General features: G+C 40.0%; 2 protein-coding genes across 6 annotated transcripts in view; both read right to left on the bottom strand.

Annotated features, from left to right (window-relative positions):
* Positions 1 to 4067, bottom strand: part of GPR155 (G protein-coupled receptor 155) — a 36492-nt gene extending 32425 nt beyond the window's left edge. The window contains exons 1-2 of one of the 4 annotated variants that reach the window (XM_058190256.1): positions 3788 to 4067; positions 561 to 1068 (exon numbers count right to left, since the gene is read on the bottom strand). In XM_058190256.1, coding sequence (XP_058046239.1) covers positions 561 to 1026 — 466 coding nt within the window. In that variant the 5' untranslated portion in view covers positions 1027 to 1068; positions 3788 to 4067. Of the gene's footprint in view, positions 1 to 560; positions 1069 to 3493; positions 3642 to 3760 lie in introns of those variants that run through there. The other 3 variants (XM_058190264.1, XM_058190273.1, XM_058190247.1) reach the window with 3 other exon arrangements.
* A 5860-nt stretch (positions 4068 to 9927) lies between these two features.
* WIPF1 (WAS/WASL interacting protein family member 1) overlaps positions 9928 to 26514 on the bottom strand; it is a 73753-nt gene continuing 57166 nt past the window's right edge. For both annotated transcript variants that reach the window (XM_058190336.1, XM_058190344.1), the window contains exons 5-8: positions 24319 to 25089; positions 21028 to 21252; positions 17031 to 17144; positions 9928 to 13984 (exon numbers count right to left, since the gene is read on the bottom strand). In XM_058190336.1, coding sequence (XP_058046319.1) covers positions 13929 to 13984; positions 17031 to 17144; positions 21028 to 21252; positions 24319 to 25089 — 1166 coding nt within the window. In that variant the 3' untranslated portion in view covers positions 9928 to 13928. The remainder of the gene's footprint in view (positions 13985 to 17030; positions 17145 to 21027; positions 21253 to 24318; positions 25090 to 26514) is intronic.

Raw genomic sequence — 26514 nt, 5'->3', positions numbered from 1 at the left:
CTACAGTACAATATCTACCACTTCTTACAAAGAGATTTTGGGGTTTGGGTGCAGTTTAATATATGAAATGTTTGTCTTAAGGCAGGGGTGTCCAAACTTGGTCTCTTTAAGATTTGTGGACTTCAATTCCCAGAGTTCCTCAGCCAGCTTTGCTGGCTGAGGGACTCTGGGAGTTGAAGTCCACAAGTCTTAAAGAGACCAAGTTTGGACACCCCTGTCTTAAGGCTTTCACAGGCTAAAAACACTTACTGTACCTTTAAAAAAAACACCTCATCTTTGCAATATCAGGCCATTATTTTTCTTTCAGGGAGCAAAGTATATTTTCTTCTCAAAAATTAAAACACTGTACTACAGGTACTAAAAGTGACCAGCTTCAAAAAAAATCTCTTCTCTATGCAGAAAGTTATACATTGCTGATAAAGTGGCCTATTTATGTCTTGAATTAGAACTCCAGACACACATAACCCCCTCCCCCAGCCCCAAATATCTGTTCTGGAAATGGGTATTACACATGCTGATTCTAAAGCACTATGGTTACAATAACATTAAATGATGCTTACCTATAGGATATCCCAGTGCAAAGTCGTTGCTTTGAGTAGCAAAGATAGGAAAGAGTCCAGCTTTGCTAAATCGTTTTTCAGGAGTGACTATCAACAATGTTAATGCACAGACTAAGAAGAATACTGAGGCTTTGGCAATCAGAATGCTGTACAGAAAGGACCAATTCACGTTGGAAAAATTCAGCAAGACCATATTTTTGAAGAGTAAAGCTGGGAGTGCAAAGCGGGAGACAAAATTTCCTAATCCTTTGGCCTGAGTTGATGTAATTATATTAACTCTTCCAGCTATGTATCCACAAAGGATAATGCCAAAGCATTGTAACAAAGCTGGAAAAAGCTTACTTATTGACATCGAAGGAGAATTACTGCTTAAGTTCAGTTGATCCTCAAACTTGCCAGATAGAAGACCAGACATATTAGTTGCGGAAAATATATTCTTTGTATTGAGGTGAGTAAAAAGATCCATGTTTATTCGTCCCTTCTCAAAATTTGAAAAGTCGAGTCTGATCTGTAAAAGAAGAAAGGCAATGGTTTGTTTGTTTTTATCATTTTGAGCTGATATTGCATTCTGTATTTTTGTCTAGTGCACTTCCTACATGTCAAACCAAAAGCCACACGACCATGGAAACGTCTTCTGACAACATTGGCTCCCTCAGCTAGGAAACGAAAATGAGCACTGCCCCCCTGGAGTCAGACACTACATTTATCTTTACCAGATTTGAATTTCTCTTTATAGAAAAACTAAAAATTCTTACAGAAAATCTGTGGGCTGTAACAAGTAGGAATTAGAACATAAATTTATAAAAAATTATTATATTATAAAATTATAAAGAAATTATTTAAAAAAATGAAAGAAATTACTAGTCTAGAAACCAGAAGAATGTGAATGTACATTGACAAAAAAACCCAAAAGGCAGGATAAAAATCTAAGAAAAAGAACTGGAACTCTTTTCATACAGCAGTGGGCTCATTTTGTTTGGAGTAGCCCAAAATAATTGTGATCATGTCTGCTTTCTTGTTTAGGATGCCTATTGCACTTAGGAATCCAATGAATTTAGGTTTAATTTAGGTAGCTACTAAAATATAGGTGCAGGTGTGAAATCTAAGTATACTTTCCTATCACAAATAGGATAGCTTTGTGGAAGAAAGTATACTGACTGGTATTGCAAAGAAAAATCTCAGCAACAGGAAGTAACATTGTTAAAACATGTGTATTCTTACAATCATCAGGGGAGGTGAGAGTTTTTTTAAAATAAAGCATAAGAGCCAGCTTATTTTTGAATTTCCTGTTATTGAAAACCAACCATCTGCCATCTGGTTTTCTACACTGAGGCCTGAACAAAATTCTACCTTGGCGGAAAAAAAGGGGAAAAATGCAAATATAATTTTGAAGATACATCAGTTTTACTTAAAAGTATATAGAGGTCGCCACCAGGCCATGAAGGTATTACAATTACTTAATCCACCTAACAATATTGCAATTATGTCATTGGGTAATTACAAGGGAAAGGAGTAAGTAATTGCAATAGGATGGTGTCATTTTGGCCAGTTGACCTGTCCTGAGTTTAAGAAAGAGATTCTGGAACGTGGAGAGAAGCTGGAGAGGGAGAGTCAACGCTCACCAATGGGTGATGTGCGAGGTACAAAAGCACAAATTACACAATGCCTTTGTATAATGAGAGCACTCTATGCAGTGATTAAAGGCAATGGACTAGGAACTGTGGGTACAAAGCCTACTTGATTGACTTTGGGCAACTCACTCTCTCTCAGCCCTAGGAGAAAGATCCTGGCAAGTTGTCTATGGAGATTCTCAGGTCATGGTTGCCCCAAAGATGCTCTTTCAAGAGGCAACTGGACTTTCTAGATTTTCAGAAAGTTCATCTGCCTCTTGAAAAAGCCTTTGAGGCAATCCTAGCAAACTACTTCCAAAAAATGTTGCCAAGAAAACCAATCTTCTTCTAATCTGAAGGCTTATTTTCTGAAATTCTAATAGCTATTGACGCTGGTATAAGTAGTACCCCGCATTTCGACTTTCTGGATGCTTGCTTGGAGCAATTAATAGCAATAGCCCTTAAGACTTATATACCGCTTCAGAGTGTTTTACAACCCTCTCTAAGCGGTTTACATATCTTGGCTCCTCATTTTACCGACCTCGGGAAGGATGGAAGGCTAATTAATCAACTAAAGCGCTACGAAGTTTGACTGATTTTAAAATAAACCGCATCCAGCCCAAGGTTAGGGCTTAAACAGAAGGGGACCGGGACCCCGCGCACACACATACCGCGCCCGCCCACGCTCGCACCCTCCCGCGGCAAGCGGCAAGCGCAGCGCTCGTCTCACCCGAGGCGGCCCAGCCCGCAGCCAATAGGATCGCGTTTACGAGGAAAGGGAACGTGCTTGGTGCCGAGTTTGAGTCGATTTGCACCCCGAGCGGCGGTGCCGGCCGGTGCTGAAAAGTGCAGCAATAGGCGCGGGCGAGTGCAAGACTCCCCCAGAGCGCCAAGCAAATTCACCATCCCCAGCTTAACCGCTTTCCCTGCTCTTAGCTGTCACCGGGCAAAAACAGAGGCTCCCACGGAGGAGACAACAAGGCAACCACCTCCGAAACACACACACACACACACACACCTCCCGCAGTGCGTTAGCCCCAGGAGTGCCACAAGCCCACCCTTTGACTAAAGTCCAGTCCATGAATAGTGGTCCAACGGGAGAAGGTTAGAAGCCCCTCCTCAACCCCGCTGCTTCGTCTTGGAAGCCGGCAAAAGCCTTCCCTCCCTCTCGATTCCCGGTTCCCCACAACAAACAGCTGGCTCGGTTTCCACCCCTGCTGGGGGAGCCGCAGCCTGCTGCGACCCGCCCCCCTCCCCCGCCACCACTTCCCCGCCCGCCTGCAGCTGTTTGGTCGGGGCGAGAGCGCCTCTGCCTCGATTTACCTGCCCTCGCCCTACGGGGGCTGCAACAGCGAGAGCAAAAGCAAAGCGGGCATCTCCGGCCCTGCGGGGAACCTGGCATCGTCTTGACGGGAGGCACCTCGCGCGTGGGGCTGAACCCGGCTGCGTGTGAGCTCACCGCAGAGGCGGGTCCAAGCTGCCCGAGCCCGCCCCGCGTCTGGGTTTAGCTAAAATGGCGATGGGGTCGCGGGCGGCTGCACCAGAGAGGGTGGTGGTGGGGCAGGGAAGCGGCTCTCGGGTTAATCGCACCTGCCGATTGCATTTGCTCCGTTTTACCTGACGGGTGAAAGCTTAGACCGCTTCGTCTCCGCATCGCCCCGGGCGGCTGGTCCCTTTTTTGCAATGAGCTCGCGCGGGCTTTTACTCGGAAGTAATTCCCACATGCCCGAATGGGGCTCCTTGACATATGACGCGGCGCAAGGTTGCAACCTTGCGAGGTAGCCCTGCTGCACTTGAGCTGCTGTATGTTTGTGCGTTGATTTGCTTGGCGGTGGATTCTTAGACTCTATTAGCCTCGATTCTGATAATTATTTTTATTTTCCAACATCCAGCCGTTCCTTTTTTAAAATAATAACAACAACAACAACAACTGCTGCTTGTCCTGGTAGCCAAACGGGACTTTTCCCTACCGCTGAATTGAAGCGCCAGCCTTGAGTAGGTGCAAAATTATAGAGGCGGCCGATTCCTGTCCTATTTTTATTGCCTCTCGAAAGCCAATTAACTTCCCTGCAAGGCAGAGGTGAGAACACGCCTCCATTTTGACACACCTGGAAGTGGCTCTTGGGCGGTGCCAGAAATAAGGGAGAAATTATTAACAAGGGCCAAGCCTCTCTTAGCAAGCGATCAGATGGATCGGCAAGGTAGGTTTATGCTAGTGGTGAAATCAATATGAAAATGCTGTTTGCCAATTCAAATGCCTTCTTTTTAAATCCTTTAATGCAAAGAAAAAAGGAACACACAAAGAATACAAAGGCAAGCTTTTTAAGTGTGAAACTCTTTTCTCACTGAAAAAGTCTCCCCCCCCACATACTCCATGCTCAATAAATCCATTACTTTTGATAAAACACAAATCTTGGGCATATAATTCAGAATTACATCCACATTTTTAAAACATACTTCCCTAAATCAAATTAGTAAATGTAAAACCAAGACGAAATAATTGTGGGATTGTAAAATTTCCATCCCACATTTTACACTTAACAGCATAATGAAGTTGAAAATCCTTTTAAAACATTCTCTAGTAGCATATCCAATAAACATGAAAAGTCATTTGTGGAATTAATTGCATGTTAGGATTATAATAGTGAATGCACTCAAGGTCCGTTGATGAATCGCTGATTTGTTAATATGAAGTATCTGAACACTTCGTTCCAAAGTTCTTGCCAATAACTAATATCCACTTTAACACTCGGCTTTAGTTGCTAATATTTAGTTGTCTAAAGTAGATGCCAAATCTCATATCGACTTTAGCAGCTAATGTGTGCTTATCTTTCTTAGTCAGCCAGCATTGGCCTCCAGCAGTTTTCTAAAAGGCCACTAACTAAAGTAAGAAATTAACACATTTCACGTTTCAATTTGAAACGTTTGAAAGCCAGCATAAAATAGAACAATTCTTCCCTCCTGGTTTAATCGGAGCCCACCCACCCACTTCCGACTTTTAAATTATCCTATGTATGTCTGTCAGCTTATCAATAGAATAGAATAGAATAGAATAGAATTTTATTGGCCAAGTGTGATTGGACACACAAGGAATTTGTCTTGGTGCATATGCTCTCAGTGTACATAAAAGAAAAGATACGTTCATCAAGGTACAACATTTACAACACAATTGATGATCAATATATCAATATAAATCATAAGGATTGCCAGCAACAAGATATAGTCATACAGTCATAAGTGGAAAGAGATTGGTGATGGGAACTATGAAACGATTAATAGTAGTGCAGATTCAGTAAATAGTCTGACAGTGTTGAGGGAATTATTTGTTTAGCAGAGTGATGGCCTTCGGGAAAATACAGTAATGCCTTGTTCTATTATCCAAAAATTGTGAAGTTCCTTGTTAAATATTAATATTTAAAGCTTGATTTTCCATTCTTCCCATTTTATCCATACAAGAATATATATACTGGTAACTCAAAATTGCTATAGACCTGAAGGAGTAAACAAAAGGTTAGTCCAAGTAAGGAGTATGGGGGTGCCACACTGGGGTTGGGGAGGCTGATTGAGGGGTACTAGTGTGATGGTGAGTGTAGGAGGCCAGGTGGAAAAATAAACTGAGGGAATTTAGTGCTCCAGCGCTACATGGAGCCTCCAGAGCTTTGACTCTGACCACAGGGTACTTGCTGTGTAATTTAATACTTATTTTACTACAACAGACAAGCTTTTTGCTACAATGGACAAGCTGCACAGCAGCCTACGTCTCTAAACCTTTTAGAAGAACACATTGCACACTTTAGTCTCCATATCTGCAAAAAACTATTATTTTGATTCAGTTACCTCTCAAGGAAGCATTTACAATTATTGGCAGACAATTCCACCCTCTTTAAAAGAGGCAGTGATCAGGCCCTTCCTTTTTCAAAAAATAAATAAATTGTATTGTAAAACACAACTACCGCACATTGGTATTATTTTACAATGGTGCTTACACAGTATTCACTGGAGGTTATTAAGACTAATGTTTTGATAACTTAAACCTTTGAAGACTAAAAAAATATATTAACCCTCTTTTTAAAATATTAATTTACATCAAAAGCTAAAATGTGGCATTATGTAGGCCATTCCTGAAAAGGTCATTGGCTAATATTCCCCTCCTGGACAAGGTTTTTGAATGGATGGTGACTCATTAGTTCCAAGCTCTCTGTGTGCAATTGACTTTTTCCATCCATTTCAATCCTGTCTAAAAGACTGGCTATGAAATAGAAACCGTCTTTGGTTGCCATTGTGGGGATGACTTTGTGTTGGAGAAAAATGGGGAGTGCAGTTCTGTTGGTCTTTCTGGACCTTTTGGAGACTCCATACCGTTTACCATGGGATCCTGAATGTCAGAAGTTGGGTTTTGAGGACACTGCACTAAAGTGGTTCCTCTCTTACTTCGGATGACTATTTCTAAAAGGTGATACTGGGGGGTTTACTCTTTGCCTCATGGTGGTTGGGTTATGGAATCCTTCAGAGCTTCGTATCTTTTTAACACCTACATAAAATAGTTGGGAGAAGTTGCTCAGGAATGTGGGCTGAGAAGACCCCCAACCGTTGCCATTGCTGGGAAAGGTCATTAGTCAAATCTAGCTCTGCCTTTAACTCAGATGAGACAATTTAGTGTCTGAATCAGTGCTTGGTGGGGTAATGGACTGGGTGAGGGCCAATAAACAGAGACTCAGTCCAGAGAAGATAAGATAATGTGTTTATGTGGTGTGCTGCTAGTCCTGGAGTATCTGCACTTGCCTAAAGCAGCATGTTTGCATTTGGGTGTGGTCCCTGATCCATCACTGTTACTTGAAGTAACCTTGGTAGCTTTAGTATCAGCTTCAACTGATTTTTAACATCTAGGATCTTACCTGGGCAGAGTCAGTTCAGACTCTGGTAACTTCTCAGTTGGACTACTGCAACATGTTCTTTGCATGACTGCCTTTATGTCAGTCTGGGAACCTCAGTTGATTCTGTTGGAAGTTAAAACCCACCCCTCTCCTAGAAAAATGAAATATTTTAGGATATACTAAAAAGACAAAATATTTCTCTTAAAAGAGAAGCAGAAACTCATCCCCCCACCTTTGTTAATGGGCCATTAAGGCCTGGGCCAGTCTATTCATTGCATCACCCACCAAGTTTCAACCAAACACAGACAACCTAAAAGGCTAGCTATGACCTCTGACAGCAACCAATCAGGATATTCTTCCTGTGCCCCAGGAAGTTTAAAGCCAGAGAGGGTATAAAACCCAGGGACTATCAGCATCTCCTCCCTTTTTTCTTCATCCAACATCTTGAAGCATGTGATTGCCCTTTTCTGCCAGGACCTCAAAACCATGTGGTCCTGTCCACCATTAAACCATCTTTCCAAGCAGTCTCCATGTTTCCAGTGTCTTTTTCCCCACTTGGAACTGAACCCAAAGGACATTTCTTCCAACAATTCGAAACAGAGAGTCTAGACAACTCAGAGAGTCTAGACAACTCAACTCTAGACAACTATTATGCCAGTGTTTTTCATCTATGTTGAATGCTAATTGTTTCCAGCCCTGATTCACAGTGCTGCTTTTCACTGTAGGAAGTTAGCACCTACCCCTCTCCTACAAGAATGAAATATTTTAGAAAATATTTAAAAGGCAGAATGTATTTCCCTGGATGAGAAATGGAGAGATGTGTTTTAAGGACAAAGCAGCTCCCTGCAACTTCCTGCCATTCCCCCACCTTTGTCAATGGGCCATTAAAGCCTCAGCCAAGCTCACTCATTTCCCCCCACCTTTGTCAATAGGCCAGAGGCAGAAACTCATTCTCCCCACCTTTGTCAATGGACCATCATCTGCAACACAATAGGACCCACCTAGTAACAAAAACTCACCACATGACACCTGGGAAGATTACATCAGCCAGCGATGTTAGCTAAGACCCCCACCCCCTGGGAGTCTGACAACCAATCAGGACACTCTTCCTGTGCCCCAGAAAGTTCAAAGCTCAGAAAAAGCATAAAGCTAGGGAGCGCACAGGATCTCATCCCTTTTCTGTTCAGGAACTCAAGCCATGTGATCCTGACCACCATTAAACCATCTTTCCAAGCAGTCTCCATGTTTCCAGTATCTTTTTTCCCCACTTGGAACTGAACCCAGATGGATATTTCTTCCAACATCACCTTAAAAGCCCTAAAGAGTTTAGCCCCTACAGGATATGCCTTGTCTCACATGTACCTCCTTGAATCTTGAAAATCTTATAATGGGGATCATCCTGGAGATCCATCCATCAAAGGTGGTGACGTAGACCTCTGTAAGGGGGGAGACCTATTTCTGTAGTGGCACCCCATTTATGGAATTTCCTCCCTAAAAAGGTTCAACTGGTGCCCACATTGGCATCATTTTGGCATGAGGAGCCAATCTGTTTTTCCAAGTTTCTAAATTGTATTTTAATTAAAATTGTTTTAAATGTAATGGCTATACAGCTACCTAATTTGTATAGTGTTTAGTTTGCATTTGATTTCATTATATGTATCTTAATTTGAATTGTATTTGTGAGTGGGTGTATTTGCACATGTGTGCTTTAATTCAGATACCTAACTATTCTATAACAGTAAGCAGTGTGTGTTAATATATGGTCCATTTTAAACAAATTGCCATTTATTTAATTGAGGCCCAAGTGTCTTTCAGTTGTCACGGATCAGCCTTATGGATTTCAAAATAAGCAAACTGAATGCTGTCAATTTTTATTGCAAGTAGTTCTCACTTAATGATCACTTTATCAACTTTAGTGACAGTTCAAAGCTACAGTGGCACTGAAAAAGTGATGACCAGCCCTCACGTCATGCAGACACCATTTTCAATCTTCCCAGCTGACTTCTGACAAACAAAGTCATTGGAGAAGCCAACAGGGTGATTCACAAATCATGGTCATGTGATGTCTTGCTTATTGGGTGAATCATTTACAACTTTGTCTATTATTGCTAATGGGATGGTCACATGATCTTTTGCTTAATGACCACGTCACTGGACAGAGTCCCTGGTCCAGTGGTGGGCTTCAAAATATTTTACTATTGGTTCTGTGGGTGTGGCTTGGCGGGCATGGTAGGGGAAGGATACTGTAAAATCTCCATTCCCTCCCCAATCCAGGGGAAGGTTACTGCAAAATCCCCATTTCCTCCCGGTCAGCTGGGACTTGGGAGGCAGAGAATAGATGGGGGCGGGGCAAGTCAGAATTTTTACTACCAGTCCTCCGAACTACTCAAAATTTCCGCTACCGGTTCCCCAGAACTGGTCAGAATCTGCTGAAACCCACCTCTGCCCTGGTCCCAGTTAAGGTTATTAAGCAAGGACTACTCTTCCAGTGTAGAGATCTAACTAAAAACAAATAAAAGAGCACCATCTAGTGCTCAGTTTTAAATGTGAAGCAGAAAACTCAAAAAGCATTTTATTAAAATCCAGACCTGCAGATGTTTTAAAATGAAAAGCAGAATCATATAGATTTTATACGTCAATTAAATTTCTTAAAAAATAAAAATTTTAGATGGAGATCATACAATTCTGAGAGATGGGAAGGATATCCAAATATGATAATTACAAGTGAACTGGCACTATCAAAGAGGACTGCACTGAATTTACCCATTGTGTATATAGTCCCACTGAAGTACATGTGCTTTGGTGGCCACTTAATAATGAGATTCTAAACCAGAAAGGTTATCAAACCACATTTTGCATATAACAAACACAAATACAGCTCCATCTGACAAACCTTTGCATCATTTTAATTTTTATTCCTTTGTACATGCAAGAAATTCGCTTGCTGTTTAGTTTCTCATGTACTTTAAGATAAGCATGTTAATAACCTAAAGTCAAATAGAAACAACCTTATTTACAATATGGGCATGTTTTATTCCATGATATATGTGCAATTTTATAAAAAGGAGGGTATCCTGTTATTTTACAAATGTTTTGATTCATTCATATGAACAGGATTTAAACTTTACTTTTTTTCAAATTTTAAACACATCTATCTCAAATTTCCATGAATTCATCCACCCAAGATACTGCTGGAATAAAGATCTTAAAATTGCAGTCTGGTAAAAGTATTTTGCAATTCATTATATTGTATTTCTGCATAGTAAGATAATATGCTACATAGTTGAATACTGTGGGTTGTATGTTGTTTGAATATCACACATGATATAGTATAAATGTTGTATTTGAAATTCATAGTGGAAACAATCAGTTTTAGATCTTGTTTCTTTTCCAAGCTGCCATTTAGACTCAAGGCACCAAGGTGTTTCAAGGCACCAGGGATGAAAATCTGATTTTATTTTTCCCTGTTTACTTATCGTGCATAAATAAATATGTACTCTAAAACATCTATACTAAAATGTGTTAAACATGTTGTTTTTAAAATATATCTGGTGAAAGAAAAAGAGGTGGTTTACACAACCAAAACAAATCTCTTCTCCTTTGAAATATTTTCTTACAGTATTTAGCATAAATTCTTTGAGGAAGATTCCTATAGAAGAGAAAGTGCTAACAAATTATCCTCTGAGAAAAAGAGAAGACCATGTTTCTCTCTGAAGGCCACATCACATTCTGCATGTTAAGGCTTTGGTTGGAATTTCAGATTATATTGCACTAGAAGTAAATTTGCCAAGTTAATACTTTCATTGATTAACGGTTTAAAAAAGAAGATCTAATTTTCTAAATGCCACAAAAATGGCAGCTATTTAGTAGTAATAATTGTAGTTATAGTAAGCAATATTATCTGGTATGTGCTTATAACTAAGCACAGTAAGGAAAAATAATTAAGCAGAGTACAGGTATTTTTACTATTTGCCTGCTCTTTCTATTCCTGGCTGAGTATACTTCTTCACATATCTTTGAGTAGTTTTTTCCTAAACTGGTTCTTGCTGGATGTGTTGGGACTATAAGTCCCATTACTCCTAATCAGCAATGGTCAAGATGGTTGAATGATATGATATTTGGAATTGACAGCCCACTGAAGCCAGAAAGCACCAAGTTAAAGAAAACTGATCCTGATTTACTGGTAGAAGAGCAGTGCTCTATTACTTTATTTATAATGGCTAATCTACTAGCATAAGAGTACAAGTATGACAGGTCCTTTCATTGATAAATCAGTTTGTCCAACTTTTCTAGCTCAAAGGGTTCTATTACATTAACTACTGCAATTGCAGTGAATTTGGAATTTCTTTCTGCCAAATTCCCTTTATATGCTAAAAAAAAAATTGACACATACAAGATGCAGAGACCTTGCAGCATATAAAAAAATCTGGGTAATACAAAAAACAAACATTCCAGTTTCTGCAACAAAATGTAAATAATAATTCAATTATTTTTTGTTCATCATGTTGAAGTTGTTTATAATCCACACATGTGTACTGTACAACGGCAATCAGACTGAAACTGGAATGATTCATCCGTATGAATGTCAGAATTGAGTATATACAAATAGGGCAGCAGTCCATTGAAAAATGTAATTCTGGACCATATATGACCCTGAAAAGTGCTGAAACTTATTTCTGATTATAGTTTATGTAAATCTCTGATCTGATAGCAAAATTTGTGTGGGCAAAGGTTTTGGATCCTGAAAGGTATTCATTACATACCAATTCTATCATAGAAGTGGGTTCAAAGAATGAACCTCAACACTAAAACAAAGTCTATTTTAATCCAAAAAAATAAACTTAAAAACAACATACACTCATTCACAGAAAATGCAAAGTTATATTCTCTGCTCTCTTTAGTTCTATCCTTACCACAAACAAGAACTACACAAAGGTGTATCTTTGCTGATAAGACCACTAATACAAATACCATTGTGAACACTTTCAAGTGTATCCTCAGACCTTTTCCTCGAATATGTGAGTTTACTTTTCATGTATGTGACTAAAGAGATCATACTTTACCTTTCCACAATTCTGTTGTGCGTTACATTACATTAAACACATTGATTCATCAATATTTCTGCTTCTCCCCATCTTATGACATCATCACTCAGCATCTGCCATCTTGATTTTTTTAACCTCCTTTACAGATGCTGCTAACATCATTTGAAAGATCGCTTTCCTGCCTCTACCTTGCAAAGTTTTAGGTAGATTAAACCAAGAACATCCTTGAAATTAAATCTTCATAACTTATCTCCCCTAAGTAGAAACTGTATTGGTTTTATTTTATTATTACTTATTTATTAAATGTATATGCTGTCCATCTCACCGTGAAGCCACTCTGGGCAGCTTATCACATGAATTTCAGTACAGAATCATAATTCTCCAAGGATTCTTGCCATAAATCGATATCAGCTAGATATAAAATAAACATTGTAAATTGCCAAATCCATTTATTGACAGGCAGGATTCCAAAAGCATGTGGTCCCAACCCTCAATAAGCAAGTCTTCTCTTGTACCTTTTTCAGGTAAGGAAAATCCTGTGAAAGGAATGATCATCGCAGTAAAATCAGAACGTAAATACTAAACTCTTCTGAACCCAGGTTGAAAACTTAAATGAGAGCTTGTAAAAAGCTCAACTGAATTTTTTCTATAGTTAGACATTTCCTACATATAGCTGGATATTTGATTAGTAGCTGCCACGCAAAAGAAAAGAAAAGCTGTTTGAAGCACATATGAGCCAAATAAAAAATTCCCATACTCAAAAGTTTCAACTTGTACCATAATAAAAATGGAGGTCCAGCACGTAGATATTAGCAAAAATAAAAAATAAAAAATAAATCACAGAAAGTCTTCGTGGCATTCTTTGATACTTGGATACACTAAATAATTGTTGAGTATCTGTCTTTCGCGGATCAAAATATAGGCTTTTATAGTAAACATTACATATTATTGGAAAGCTTTGGATACGATACATCTTAGAAGGGAGGTCTAATAGTATAACCATTAGAGAAGTGACGGTGTAATCCTCAAGATGACAATGACACTCAATCATCCCAACCTAATGACTGAGTGCCCAGTATTTTTCTTTTTTTTAATTCTCCACTTTAATCCAATTGAACCCAACAGCTAGCCTGAGATGCGTTTTGTGAAAGCTGTAACGGAAGTTATAAGCAATCTTGATGGCAACATTCTTTTGGTCTCTGAAAGGCTCCAATTCATTACAGATCAAACAGATTGCCTGAGAAAATGTCACGTAATTATCCCAATCTCCTTCTAAAGGTGGAATGTAGCAATTATTGTGCCACACTTTTTTTTTTATGGCCAAATGGGCCAGATCAAATTGATCAGTAATCTCACAGAGATTACAGTTTAAAAAGTGAACCAAATTTCCACCCATAAAAATAAGGAAGATCTTCATCTCTAGGAATTACATCTAAGAATGTTATGCTATAAGCCAAGGCAGCTTTTCTCTCCTTGTTGATGACAAGGCTGAGCAGAACTGCAACAAATGATAGCTTCCAAGAAGTTTTGAAGATAGTTTTCAAGGTAAGGATACTTTGGCATTTTATTGGAAGCAAGTTCCCCTAGTATCAGTAGAACTAAATGCCAAGAAATGGGGAATAAGATCTCAGTCACCCTGTATCTAAACCAATGTAGGCAGGCCATTCAAAGCAAGTCCTTCAGCTTCACCAAATTAAATGGAAAAATTAAAAAAAAAATAACCTAAAGGTAGGGAGTTGTGCTCAAAAGTGCTGTTGGAGAAGGAGCATTGTGACATGTGGAGAGGTTCATAGAACATGTAAGGATAACAATCATCCTGAAAGGGATTAGAAGCCCACTTCACCGTGGGATGGGCGGAAGTGGTGGAGCACCTCTTTCTCTGCGACTGGATCCACCTAAAGAAAGAGAAAGCAAACCTCACAGTCATCTTTTACTGACAGATTTATCAAAACCTGGAAAGAAGGTTTGAAAAACATATAGGAATTTCTTTAAAAAAACATCTTGGTAAGTGGTAAAATTACAGCTTGTGGATCAGCAATGGTAACATCTCTAGGGAGAGGGAAAGGGAGGCAGAACTTCCATAGTATTCCAGCCTCAGCATTCAAAAGCTGACCCTCCTCTAAGCACAGTGTGACATTTCACACGTATGTGAAAGGGCAGAGCCTAGAGTTGTTTATTGGCCAAGTGTGGACAAGGAATTTGTCTTTGGTGTATATGCTCTCAGTGTACATAAGGAGAATAAAATATATTCATCGAGAATAAAAAGATACAACAATTAGTAATAGTCAAGGTTACTAATAAGCTATCAAATTGTACTAGGAAACAAAAACAATATAAATTGAAAGATACAAGCAACATGGTTATAGTAATAAGTGGGAAAAGATAGATACTAGTAAGGAAGAGAAGAATAATAGTAATAGTGTCTTAGTAAATTATTTGACAGTGTTATGGGGATTATTTGTTTAGCAAAGTGATGGCATTTGGGAAAAAACTATCCTTGTGTCTAGTTGTTCTGGTGTGCAGTGCCCTATAGCGTTGTTTTGAGGGTAGAAGTTGAAACAATTTATGTCCAGGTTGTGAGGGGTCTGTAGATCTTTTCACAGCCCTCTTTTTGACTTGTGCAGTATACAGGTCCCCAATGGAAGGCAGATTGGTAGCAGATTGTTTTTTCGGCAGTTCTAATTATCCATTGAAGTCTGTGTCTGTCTTGTTTGGTTGCAGAGCCAAACCAGACAGTTATGGAGGTGCAGATGACAGACTCAATAATTCCTCTTTAGAACTGAATCAGCAGCTCTTTGGGCAGTTTGAGCTTTCTGAGTTGGCGCAGAAAGAACTACACTGAAAGAAAGAACTACATTACAGTCTACACTGTAATGCCATGACACTTTCGCCATTCTGATGAAAATGGAACACTCCTGCAGATAGCAGGCCTTTTCAGGGAATAGGCCCTTTCATGCAACTCCATACAATGTTCTAAGCCACGGGTTCCCTAACGACTGGGCCTTGGCCTGTTCGAAACTGGGCCATGTAAGTGACAGGTGAACATGCATGCATGAAGCTCATCTGAGCGAGTGACAAGTACGCTCATGTGCAAAGCTCCATTTGTGTGAAGGGCGGATGTGCACGCCTGCCATTTGCACAAATGCCACTCACACAGAACCATCTCTTCTCCCTCTTCCCTGGGCCACCAAGCCAGAAAGGTTGGGGATCATAGTTCTAAGCTATAAAAAGCAATCTCATTAAAAATAAATTATTTAAACGTTCAAATTAGTCAACCTTTCAAGATTTGGCTATCATGATTTTTAAAATCTTAAAGAACCATCTATTGGTATGGCAGAATTATGGCACCCTTAAATGCAGCATTATAGATAACCCCTCCCAACACCCCAAAAAGAAAGTCAAATTAAGTTTTTCAGAAGAGAAGAAATGTGAAAGGAAAAAAAAATAGTTTGTATAAGCACTTTATGGCCCAGAACATACTTTGCAGGTATAACCTTTTAATATAAAACTTTGATTAAATGACTGTTTAAAGTTATAAAGACCATATTTTTGCAATTAGATTATTTGTTTATTTATTTGTATCCTACCTTTATTATTTTTAATAATTCAATGTGGTGAACACATAAGATATTCTTTCCTCCTCCCATTTTCCCCATAAAAATAGCCCGGTGAGGTGTGTTGGGCTGAGAAAGAGGGATTGGCCAAAAATCAGCCAGCTTCTATGTGTAAGACAGAACTAGGATTCACAATCTCCTGACTTCTAGCCTGGTGCTTTGACTACTAAATACTACGTTGAGCACTAGCAACAATTGTTATGATACACGAGAGTAATATGACAGTATCATTTCTCAGCAGCGAAAATGCTGAGATTTTTCTAAAATTTAGTCCTGTGATGGTGAATCTATGGCACGCGTGCCACAGATGGCACACAGAGCCAAACTGTGGGCATGCGAGTATTGCCCTAGCTCAGTTCCAGTGCGTGTGTGTGTGCACCAGCCAGCTGATTTTCAGGCCTTCCGGGCCCACCAGATGTCGGGAAATGGTCCATTTCCTGCCTCCAGAGGGCCTCCAGGAGTGGGAGTGAGAAAGGCCGTTTTTGCCCTCCCCAGACTCCTAGAAAGCCTCTGGAGCCTGGGGAGGGCAAAAAACGGGCCTAGTGGGGCCACCGTGCCATCAAGTGCCAAAAGCAGGGGAAGCGTGGGGGGGTTGTGTGCGCATGCACTGGGGGAGAGCAGAGCATTGTATTATGGGTGTGGGCACGTGCACGTGACACCACCACCCCCCTGCTCCCCCTGCTTTTGGCACACGACAGCAAAAAGGTTAGCCATCACTGATCTAGTCCCTTAAGATTTTATTATTATGCCTTCTGGTGTACCTCCGATGTAAAATGATGATGAATTAGACTGAATCACCAGACCAAGAATAGTCATTCTATCTGCTGACAATTCTGAAGGATGAGCAAAGGTAGAGGAACTTCATTAAATAAGAATTTGCTGGCTATTTGTATTTATTTTCTGCTTGCTTATCTTTTCTTCACAGCCAGTAGTTTGTGCTTCTCCCTTTCCTGATATCTACAGTAGGAGAAGCTCAGCAGAGAATCAGGGCAATGCTGTTTCTTCATTTTTCGCTACCTTTTCAGCAAACAGAGGTGTGTTGAGGTAGGCCTGACTGGCACGTATGAGTAACCTATGGCCTATCTATCTGACTTACCTTGCAATCTACCAGACTATCCAATTGGATCACTGGGGAAAAGAGCAGAACCGAGCCACTCCTGTTGAGATAACTGGTACTCTTTCCATGATCTTACAAAAAATAATTATATTTAATATTTATGGAGTATCTGATGAGCATTCAAAATGTTTCACATATTTTCAACTCAGTAATAATTCACCAAGTATACTATTATTAAATCCACTTTCTAAAGGGAAAAAAAATACTTACTTCTGTTGTCATTTTTTACCAATTTACTAGGATAACTCTTGTTCATGGGCACATATGGTTCTGGTGGTGGCAAGTCAGACAGAGGATGGAAGGAAAATCTGCTTTCCCATTCATCTAGATAAACGTAAAGGAATTGTGTAACATTAGTGCATACATAAGACAAATCATGTTAATACAAATCTCAACTGATAGGCTCCTTCAAGAGCATTCCATAAAAACTGACTACTACATTTTACAAAATATTGGATTGATGACACATTATTCAATAGAGTGTATATTTTGTAAACCAGTCTTAAACTGGGCATACATCCAAATGTAAATAGATCTTGTTTAGTATAGTTGGGCTTATTTTTCATGAGACTGAGGGTGGCATTATATTTCAAAATATTAGAAACATCTTTAGCTTCAGATCACTTTATTTTTTCAACAGAAATACTGTACATCCCTTTGATTCAGAATAGGCTGACATCCAATATGTCTTGAATGCATCCGTTTTTTCCTTAAATTGTCTCATGACTTTACATATTTTTAATTTGTTTTAAACAGGACTTCCATATTATTACAAATGTGTTTAACTGAAAAGAACAGTAAATTCCTTTCATTTCCTTTTTCCTTTCTCGTTAACTTCACCTGGTCCATATATCTAAAATCAACTTGGCACTGGTCATGAAACCATATAAAAATATTACTAACAAAATGCGAACTTACAACATCTGCTATTTACTCATCAAAACATTTCTAATATTTTTGCAACAATAATGTTCTGTAATATAACTGATCCAGATAGGCAGGCTCAGCTTCTCTTATAGTTCATATCTCTAGCAAGATTGACGCAAAATACAAGGACTTATATAAATTCTAAGGTGGTCAAAGGTTTGTTCCCTCCATCTTCTGCGCTTACATTAAAATGAAACATCCTTCACTTATATAAAAAAAAATCAGTATTTTTTTTATAACTAGCCTACTTTGATTATTATATGAACTGAGTGGTGGAAAAATGTGATGTGTGAGCCTCACATATACAATGACAGGTACGGAGACCTCTCACCATACAGTTGAAAGAGCTTTCCTGCATTCTGGAAAGAATGGAGAGTTCCTTCCAGAACTCTGCAAGAGAAGAATTTTCCATAAACACCAGGACTCTTGCTAATATAGTGTTGAAAGCAAGAGGGGGGGATAAATGATCCCAAATACCATCAGAGAGGCCTCTAGGGCAGGGGTCTCCAACCATGGCAATTTTAAGACTTGTGGACTGCAACTCCCAGAATTCCTCAGCCAGCTTTGCTCTAGGGAACCGTCTTGCTTTGAGGTTATGGGAGAAGAAGTCTAATTAGATCAGTGATTAGTCACCATTATGGTTGCTCCTTCCGCTTCTGTCCTCTGGAGATGGCAGAATAAGCAAGAAAAGTTCAAGCAACGGGAAGGTGGCCAGAAAAACAGATGAAGTCACGTCCAATCTGCTACTGCTCTCTTGTTTACTCTCTACTTTCACTTCCTTTTTTTGTGTAAATCTGAAGCCAAATAACTGTGGACTGACTGATTTATGTAGAGAACTAAGAACTGAGATAAATATATCATATTAATAGAGAATAACAGAGTTGGAAGGGACCTTGGAGGACTTCTAGTCCAACCCCCTGCTTAGGCAGGAGACCCTATACCACTTCAGACAAATGGTTATCCAATATCTTCTTTAAAACTTCCAATGTTGGAGCATTCACAACTTCTGGAGGCAAGTTGTTCCACTGATTAATTGTTCTAACTGTCAGGAAATTTCTCCTTAGTTCTAGGTTGCTTCTCTCCTTGATTAGTTTCTACCCATTGCTTCTTGTCCTGCCCTCAGGTGCTTTGGAGAATAGCTTGACCTCCTCTTCTTGGTGGCAACTCCTGAGATATGGAACACTGCTATCATGTCATCCCGGTCCTTCTTTTCATTAAACTAGACATACCCTGTTCCTGCAACCGTTCTTCATATGTTTTAGCCTCCAGTCCCCTAATCATCTTTGTTGCTCTTCTCTGCAGTCTGTATAGAGTCTCCACATCTTTTTTGCTTCGTGGTGACCAAAACTGGATGCAGTATTCCAAGTGTTGTGTCTTGCCCGCCCTCAGAGCAGCCGGGGCCTTCTTACCTGCTCCCGAACACTGAGGAATGTATGCCTCCCGGCCCAAGTCCTGGCTCCATGCCCACACAAACTGCAGAAGAAGGAGCATCTCCCGGCCCCAGCCCTGACTCCATGCCCAGGCAAACGGAGCAGCTAGACCCCTCCCCCTCCTCCACAGCATGTGAGCCTGAGGAGGGTTTATTCCCAACAGCTGCTGATTGGTGTGACCCTCGCATCAGAAGGCTGGATAGGCGGAGGCAACAGAAGGAAGGGAGGGGCAGGCCTTAATGAGTGCTGAGTCATGGAGCCACACCCCATGGCCTATATAAAGGATCTGCTTTCTGGCAGTCTCTGAGTCAGGCAAAGTCGAACTTATCTTGCTGAAGTCACTTACTGGTCTCCTGCCTGCTCTGAGGACTTTGCTAGGACTTTGGGCAGAGCTGCAGAGGCAAGCCTGATTCGGATTTCCCTGACCCGGCCGTCAGCGGAGGAGTGGGACACGACACCAAGTGTGGCCTTAACAAAGCATTATAAAGTGGTATTAACATTTCACGTGATCTTGAGTCTATCCTTCTGTTTATGCAGCCTAGAACTGTGTTGACTTTTTTGGCAGCTGCTGCACATTGCTGGCTCATATTTAAATGATTGTCCATTAGGACTCCAATATACCACTCAGAGTTACTACTATTGAGCAAGATACCACATATATGGTACCTGTGCATTTTGTTTTTCTTGCCTAAATGTAGAAGCTTACTTTTTTCACCGTTGAATTTCATTTTGTTAGATAGCGCCCAATGTTCAAGTCTGTCAAGATCCTTCTGTATCTTAAGCCTATCTTCTGGAGTGTTGGCTATTCCTGCTAGCTTGGTGTTGTCTGCATTTGATGAGTTCCCCATCTATCCCCTCATCCAGGGGTGAAATGCTCCCGGTTCGGACCAGATCGGCTGATCGGTAGCGAAGGCGGCGGGTAGTTCGGAGAACTGGTAGCAAAAATCCCTGCCTACCCCGCCCATGTCCACCTGAGTCACACAATCACCAGAGCCTTTTTTTTAAACTTTTAAAAGCATTTTTTATAACCTATTCGGCCGAATAGGTTGTAAAAATGCTTTTAAAATGTAAACAAAAGCTCTGATGATCACAGCTGAGCTGCGCGATCGTCAGAGGCTTTTTTTTTACTGTAAAAAGCATTTTTTTTACAACCTCTTCGGCCAGAGGTTGTAGAAAAAATGCTTTTAAAAGGCTCTGACGATCCCAGCTGAGCTGCGCGATCGTCAGAGGCTTTTTTTTTTACTGTAAAAAGCATTTTTTTTACAACCTCTTCGGCCAGAGGTTGTAGAAAAAATGCTTTTAAAAGTAAAAAAAAAAGATTGCGCGCCACAGCTGATCACCCCCCCACGCTCTGTTCTACTTACCACATGCCTCCTTTTGCCGTACATTGTGCGCGCACACCTCGCATTTGGTGCATGGTGTGCACTGCGCATGTGCAGCCAGTGAACCGGTAGTAAACTGGTTCAGATTTCACCACTGCCCTCATCCATATCCTTGTCCAAATATAAATTGGAGACGAACAACCATAATGAGCAGGATGGCAATTAATCACTAATTGTTTATGCTTTTTCTCCTATAAGCTCAAGGCAAGTTGATCTTCCAGAAGCCTCAATGTCTGGGACCCTTTATTTCCCTTCTGGTTTTCTATGTCTGCAAGAGTCCAGCGTACATGGAAAATTCTTCTCCAGAGTTCCTTCCAGAAGGCAAGAAAGTCCTTCCAACTGTATAGTGAAAAGCTCTCCATACCTGTTGTACCTGTGAGGCTCACAAATCATATTTTTCCACCACTCCACTGACAGATTGGAAACTATGCATTCAGACAATGTCAAAACAGGAATACCATCACTCACCATCACAGGATGAATCCTGGAAGCCATTTCGGAGAGCAGATGAGTTGAGTGGTGGAGGAGGGGGTGGGGGTGCTCCAGAACCTGGCCTGTCGGGAGGAGGTGGGGGCACAGCCCCACCTCTGGGTTTCTCAAATCCTCCTCTTGAGGGAAGCTGGGGAGCAGCTGGCAGTGCCCTGGAAGTACTTCCATTTCTGATTAGCGGAGGTGGGGGTGGAGGGAAAGATCCTGAAAATAATGGAAACAAAAAGTAGTTACTGTACATTTTTGGCAGAGCCAACCACTCTTCTCAAACCTCCAAACAAGCCGTCCCCACTCCAGTGCCTTAATTTGGAAAAAAACCACCCATTTTTCTCATAAGCTATAAGAAAATGCTATTATCCCTCCCTGGTAAACCAGACAGGAAACACAACTAGATGAAATCATTCTACTTTATTGTAAGGCTTCATCAACAGAATCTTGCAAGCCTTAAGGTACAAGGTTGCCATTTTAAATTGCTTAATCCATTTAGGTGGATTCTTCCTAAGTTTCTTTCTCCAATCATTAAGCTTGGGGGCTCCTGCCATCCTTGTCTGATCATTTCCTAGGCAGCTTCTCCCACACACATATATCTAATTCTGTTTGGGGCAAAGAGGCAGAGATTGAATTCTGTTTGAGAAAGCTTCCATGAACATCAACTGGCAATCATAAGACATAACGATCATGTATCTTAAGTTTATAACATGCTGAAAAGTTCAGCCAGAGTTTCAGTTAGAAAACAGTATGTATCCTACACTAAGCCAAATCCAAAAATGCAAGGGAATTCCTAAAGGAGGAATTTTTCCTATAGGAGGCTGAATTTTCCTACAAAGCAGCCATAAACAAAAACACTGAGATAAGCTCTGTCTACAATCCATTTCAGAAAAAAAGCAATCAAAAGATGAAGAAAAGAGGCAAACAAACCTAAACCCTCTTATCACATCTTTTAACCAACAGTCAGATAAGCAAGTACTAGAACCAAATAAAAAAGAACAATCAAGGCTGTAAGACAAGCTACTACCAATAAACAGCTAGCAAACTCCACCCTCCATGTTGTTACCTGGCCCAATAACGAAACAGCAAAGAAACAAGCTCAGAGAACATTAAGAACAGTATCCATCCTTTGATAATTGTGAATTGCAACGGTGGACTAAAGAGTGACATCAAAAGGCGGAAGAGGAACTACAAGCATTTGGTCATCTTGAAAAGCTCCTATGACAGAGATAAGAAACTGTGAGAACTTTAAAGGAGGTTTTTACCAACAAGCTGTTTGACCTTCATATGAATAAGATCTACAACTTCAAAGAATTGTAGGAATTTAGCACCCACCCCCCTCCTAGAAGAATGAAATATTTTAGAAAATATTTAAAAAGGCAGAATATATTTCCCTGGATGAGAAATGGAGAAACATGTTTTAAAGACAAAGCAGCTTCCTGACTCCCCCCCACCTTTGTCAATGGGCCATTAAAGCCTCAACCAAGCTCACTCATTTCCCCCCACCTTTGTCAATGGGCCATCATCTGCAACATAATAGAACCCATCTAGCAACAGAAACTCACCACATGGCAAGGCTCAGGCAAGCTTGAGGGACAACCTACAATGTTAACTAAGACCCCTAGACCACCTGGGAGTTTGACAACCAATCAGGATACTCTTCCTGTGCCCCAGAAAGTTCAAAGCTCAGAAAAAGCATAAAGCCAGGGAGCACACAGGATCTCAGCCCCTTTTCTGTTCAGGAACTCAAACCATGTGATCCTGGCCACCATTAAACCATCTTTCCAAGCAGCCTCCATGTTTCCAGTGTCTTTGTCCCCACTGGAACTGAACCCAGATGGATATTTCTTCCAACAGAACAAAGCAGAGAATAACTGACAACAAGAGAACACACAAACGACTTCTAAGCAAGGAACACAAGAAACAATTATAAGTGGAGTAATAATAATGATCTAGAACAAACGAGCTGCTTCTAGCAGTGACAGTGAATAAAGAATTTATGATGTTAAAATATAATTTAAAAGATTATACAGAGGTTACTAGAGAGATCCAAAAAAGGGGGGAAAAGAGGAAAAGGAGAGTTAATAGAAATTTAGGATAACTTAAGAAAATATGGAATTTTAAGCGTATATAATTAAACTGCAATAACTTGAGATTAAAACTTCTAAGAGAATATACAAGTATAAGCATGAAACTTTTTGAAATAAGAGAAATGTTTGTTCCTTTTCACTTTTGCTTTTTTATTAAGAATAGATAATTTTAAATCTGTTATTGACTAAGAAATGATTGATAATGAAGTTACAGATATGAGCAGAATTTATTGAAATACAAGAATATAGTGTTTTAAAGCAAGGAATTTTAAAGGGAAACAAGAAGGGAATCAACATAGATTAAGATTGAAATATTAAAGAGATGAAAATTAAATACGTAAGAGACTTTTTAGAAATATTAAAAAGGTGAGAATTAAATGTATGAGAGATTTCTTGAAATAATGTTACTTGGTATTACTTTGTTTTTTCTTTTTTGTCATTGTTTTTCTTTTGATAAAATTAAGAATAATTATTTTTTTGTTTAGTGAAATGTAATGACTATGGATATTGATTATAAAGAGTGAAAAGAAAGAAATTTGTGATTGGGAATATAGGCTTTTGATGTAGAAGGGAGAGGTAAGAAAGGGGGCAAAAAGCGGGGGGATTAGACTTGATTTAAGAGTTAAATTCAGGATAGAGGGTTAGAATGAAGTTTATGTTAGAGATACTCAAACAATGAAATTAAAAGAGGGAAAGGGAAATACATTGGATAAACTATACAATGAGGGTGGTGGAAAATTGAATTGGGTTTGATTATGTACCTGACTGATACTTTGTTCAAAAAATATACTGTATGTGGATTGTTTTAAAAAAATTTAAATTTTTTTTAAAAAAAGAACAGTATCCATCCCATCCATCCATCCTTCTGTCAACTAATCGGTAGATCAGACTAGGAATCCAATGCCATATAGGTTATTAGTATTTTTTATTGCAAAGCCATAACAAATCTTGCAAGTATAAATTTGCTTCTCTCTTCCTCCCTTTATCTTTGTGATAACTAGGGAGGGTTTTGTTAGGTTACATGGCTTCCGTGGACTCATTGTTTTTTTTTCATCTGACCATGTTCTTGGTAGCAGCTTTTTCTGTCCCTCACCCTTTGCCCTCACACTATTTATGTATTTATATACTGCATAACTCTGCATTCAAAATATGGTTTTACATTTTGTAGTAATTTTTGCTCAGATAATCTTACCTGATCTGCTAGGCGGGTCCCTTACAGGAGGCGGTGGTCTCTCAACTGGGGGAGGAAGTGGAGGTCCAGAACGATTGGAGCCAGGCAGACATGGAGGTTGAGAAGGGCCTAGCGATAGGTTCCTTTGAGGAAGCCGTGGCATTTCATCATTTCCGCCAGATGCCGATGGAACTGGAGGAGGGCCTGGCCGACTTGGGGGAAGAGGAGGAGGTACCTGAGATCCTGCAGGTGGCCGTGGTGTGGAAGGAATTGGTGGCTTGTGGTTTTGGGGTGGGGGAGGTGGCAGAGAAGCCTCCCTGCCAAAAGATGGCCTGTTTCCACTTGGAGGTAATGGTGGAGGTGTCTTATCTTCTGTTGGCCTACCTGGTACTGGAGGGAGAGGAGGCCTGTTTGAGAAGGGAGAAGGAGTACTAACTGGTGATGATTGTCGAATGAATCCTCCGGGCCCTGAATTCCTATTACCTGGGAAAGGTGGAGGAGTAAGCCCTAAGCTTGCTTGTCTGCTGGCCCCAGGCACTGGGGGTGGTCCCCTGTTGTACAGACTAGATGGAATAGGTCTTGGAGTATTTGGCACAGGAGGAGCACCAGTGTCAGGCCTGGCACCAAAGTCAGGTCTTGAGGGAGGCATTCGGTTTCTCTGTGGCTCTGGAGCTGGAGCTCTTAATCCAGAAGGGCCCGGAAATCTGCCTACTCCACCTGAAGGTGAAAAAGGCTTTGCAGATGTTGCTCGTCCTCCTGGTGGAAATACTGGGGCTTTATTTCCTGCAGAGTCTAAAAACAGAAAGCAATTAGTAGATGCATGTACAGAGGTGTGCAGAAGGGGAAATAAATTATACCGGGGGGGATTTTGTATGATCAGCTTTGACCTATAATAGATGCTTGTCAAAAAGATGGAAGCATAAATCAACAGCTCCTTCCTCTTAATATATATCCCAACAGGCAATCTTCCTCATTCAGGCACTTCCAATCACACTGAACTGCAATTCCAATAATCCTGAGCCCAAAAGCCATTGTGGATGATAGGGCTTGTTAACAGTCGAAAACATCTGGAAGCTATCAGGTTGGAAAAGCTGATTTGCTGCCAAGAACGGCTAACACAAGCCAAATTAGAGAGAGAAGAAATTTACAACTCTATAGGAGTTTTCGCTTCGTATTTGAACTAGGCTCCATTTATTTCGTGTTATTACCCTCTCTATGTTAATTTAAGTAAGTATAATTAGATCTGCTTTGTAGCTCTTGAAGAAAACTTCTACATTCAACATACTATAAAACGAGAGGGAAGGGCAAAGGTATTTCTTGACTATTCCTGAATTTCCTAAAGGAAAACAGGCAACCTCTCAAAGAAACTCTGGCATGTTAAGTGCTATGAGATTAAAAGCAAGATCTATAAAAAGCTGCTTTGACATAAGAGATAATGCTGGCTTTGAACAACTGTTATATCACCACTTGTTCAAAGTGCACTTTGGGTATTTTAACAGTGCTACTTCATTCATATGCTTGCAAACAAAGAAAGTACAATTCTGTCTTCCTGTAAACTTTGGCTTATATTCTCTGGCCAAGAAATGTACTGAAGTGTCAGGAAAACAATAAATCATGTGATACAATGCATATTGCTTTTCAGAAATTTGTGCACTGTTTATATATTTTTTGCCACCGTAATTTTATACTCCTATTATAAAATGCTGTTGGACTTTTTAAAATGAAAGTTGGTGAATAAGCACCTTAAATAACTAAAATAAACATATCACTTTTCTTCAGGTATACATTTCCAAAATTTGATACCAGCATAATGAAAACAATACAATAAAAGACAGCCTAATAGAAAGTTATTACTGTACTAACTTTCACAATTTCCTGACTGGGTCTACATGTCATACTAAACTATAATTTAATCAATGGGTTCATTGCACGTACTTCATTAAGTTATAATGAAGTATGTAAAATCAAGATTTTGCACACAACATGCGAAATCCAAATCAAACCAGCATTATGGTTTGGTCTGATATGCAAATCCAACTAATATACTATATAACTCCAACCTGTTAAATAAATCAGTGCAGCCTGGAAAATACACTATTATGGAGCTGAATTGATGGACTTTGGGTTGATTGATAAATTGGACAAATCGCTTAACCAAGCTCACAGAATTGTTGTATAGATAAAACAGAAACATTTCATGGATAGCATCTTGAACTT

This window comes from Ahaetulla prasina, chromosome 1 (assembly GCF_028640845.1).
Source record: "Ahaetulla prasina isolate Xishuangbanna chromosome 1, ASM2864084v1, whole genome shotgun sequence".
NCBI classification, from domain to species: domain Eukaryota; kingdom Metazoa; phylum Chordata; class Lepidosauria; order Squamata; family Colubridae; genus Ahaetulla; species Ahaetulla prasina.
The sequence above is the reverse complement of the archived record's forward strand: the minus strand, read 5'-3'. Positions and strand labels throughout refer to the sequence as shown.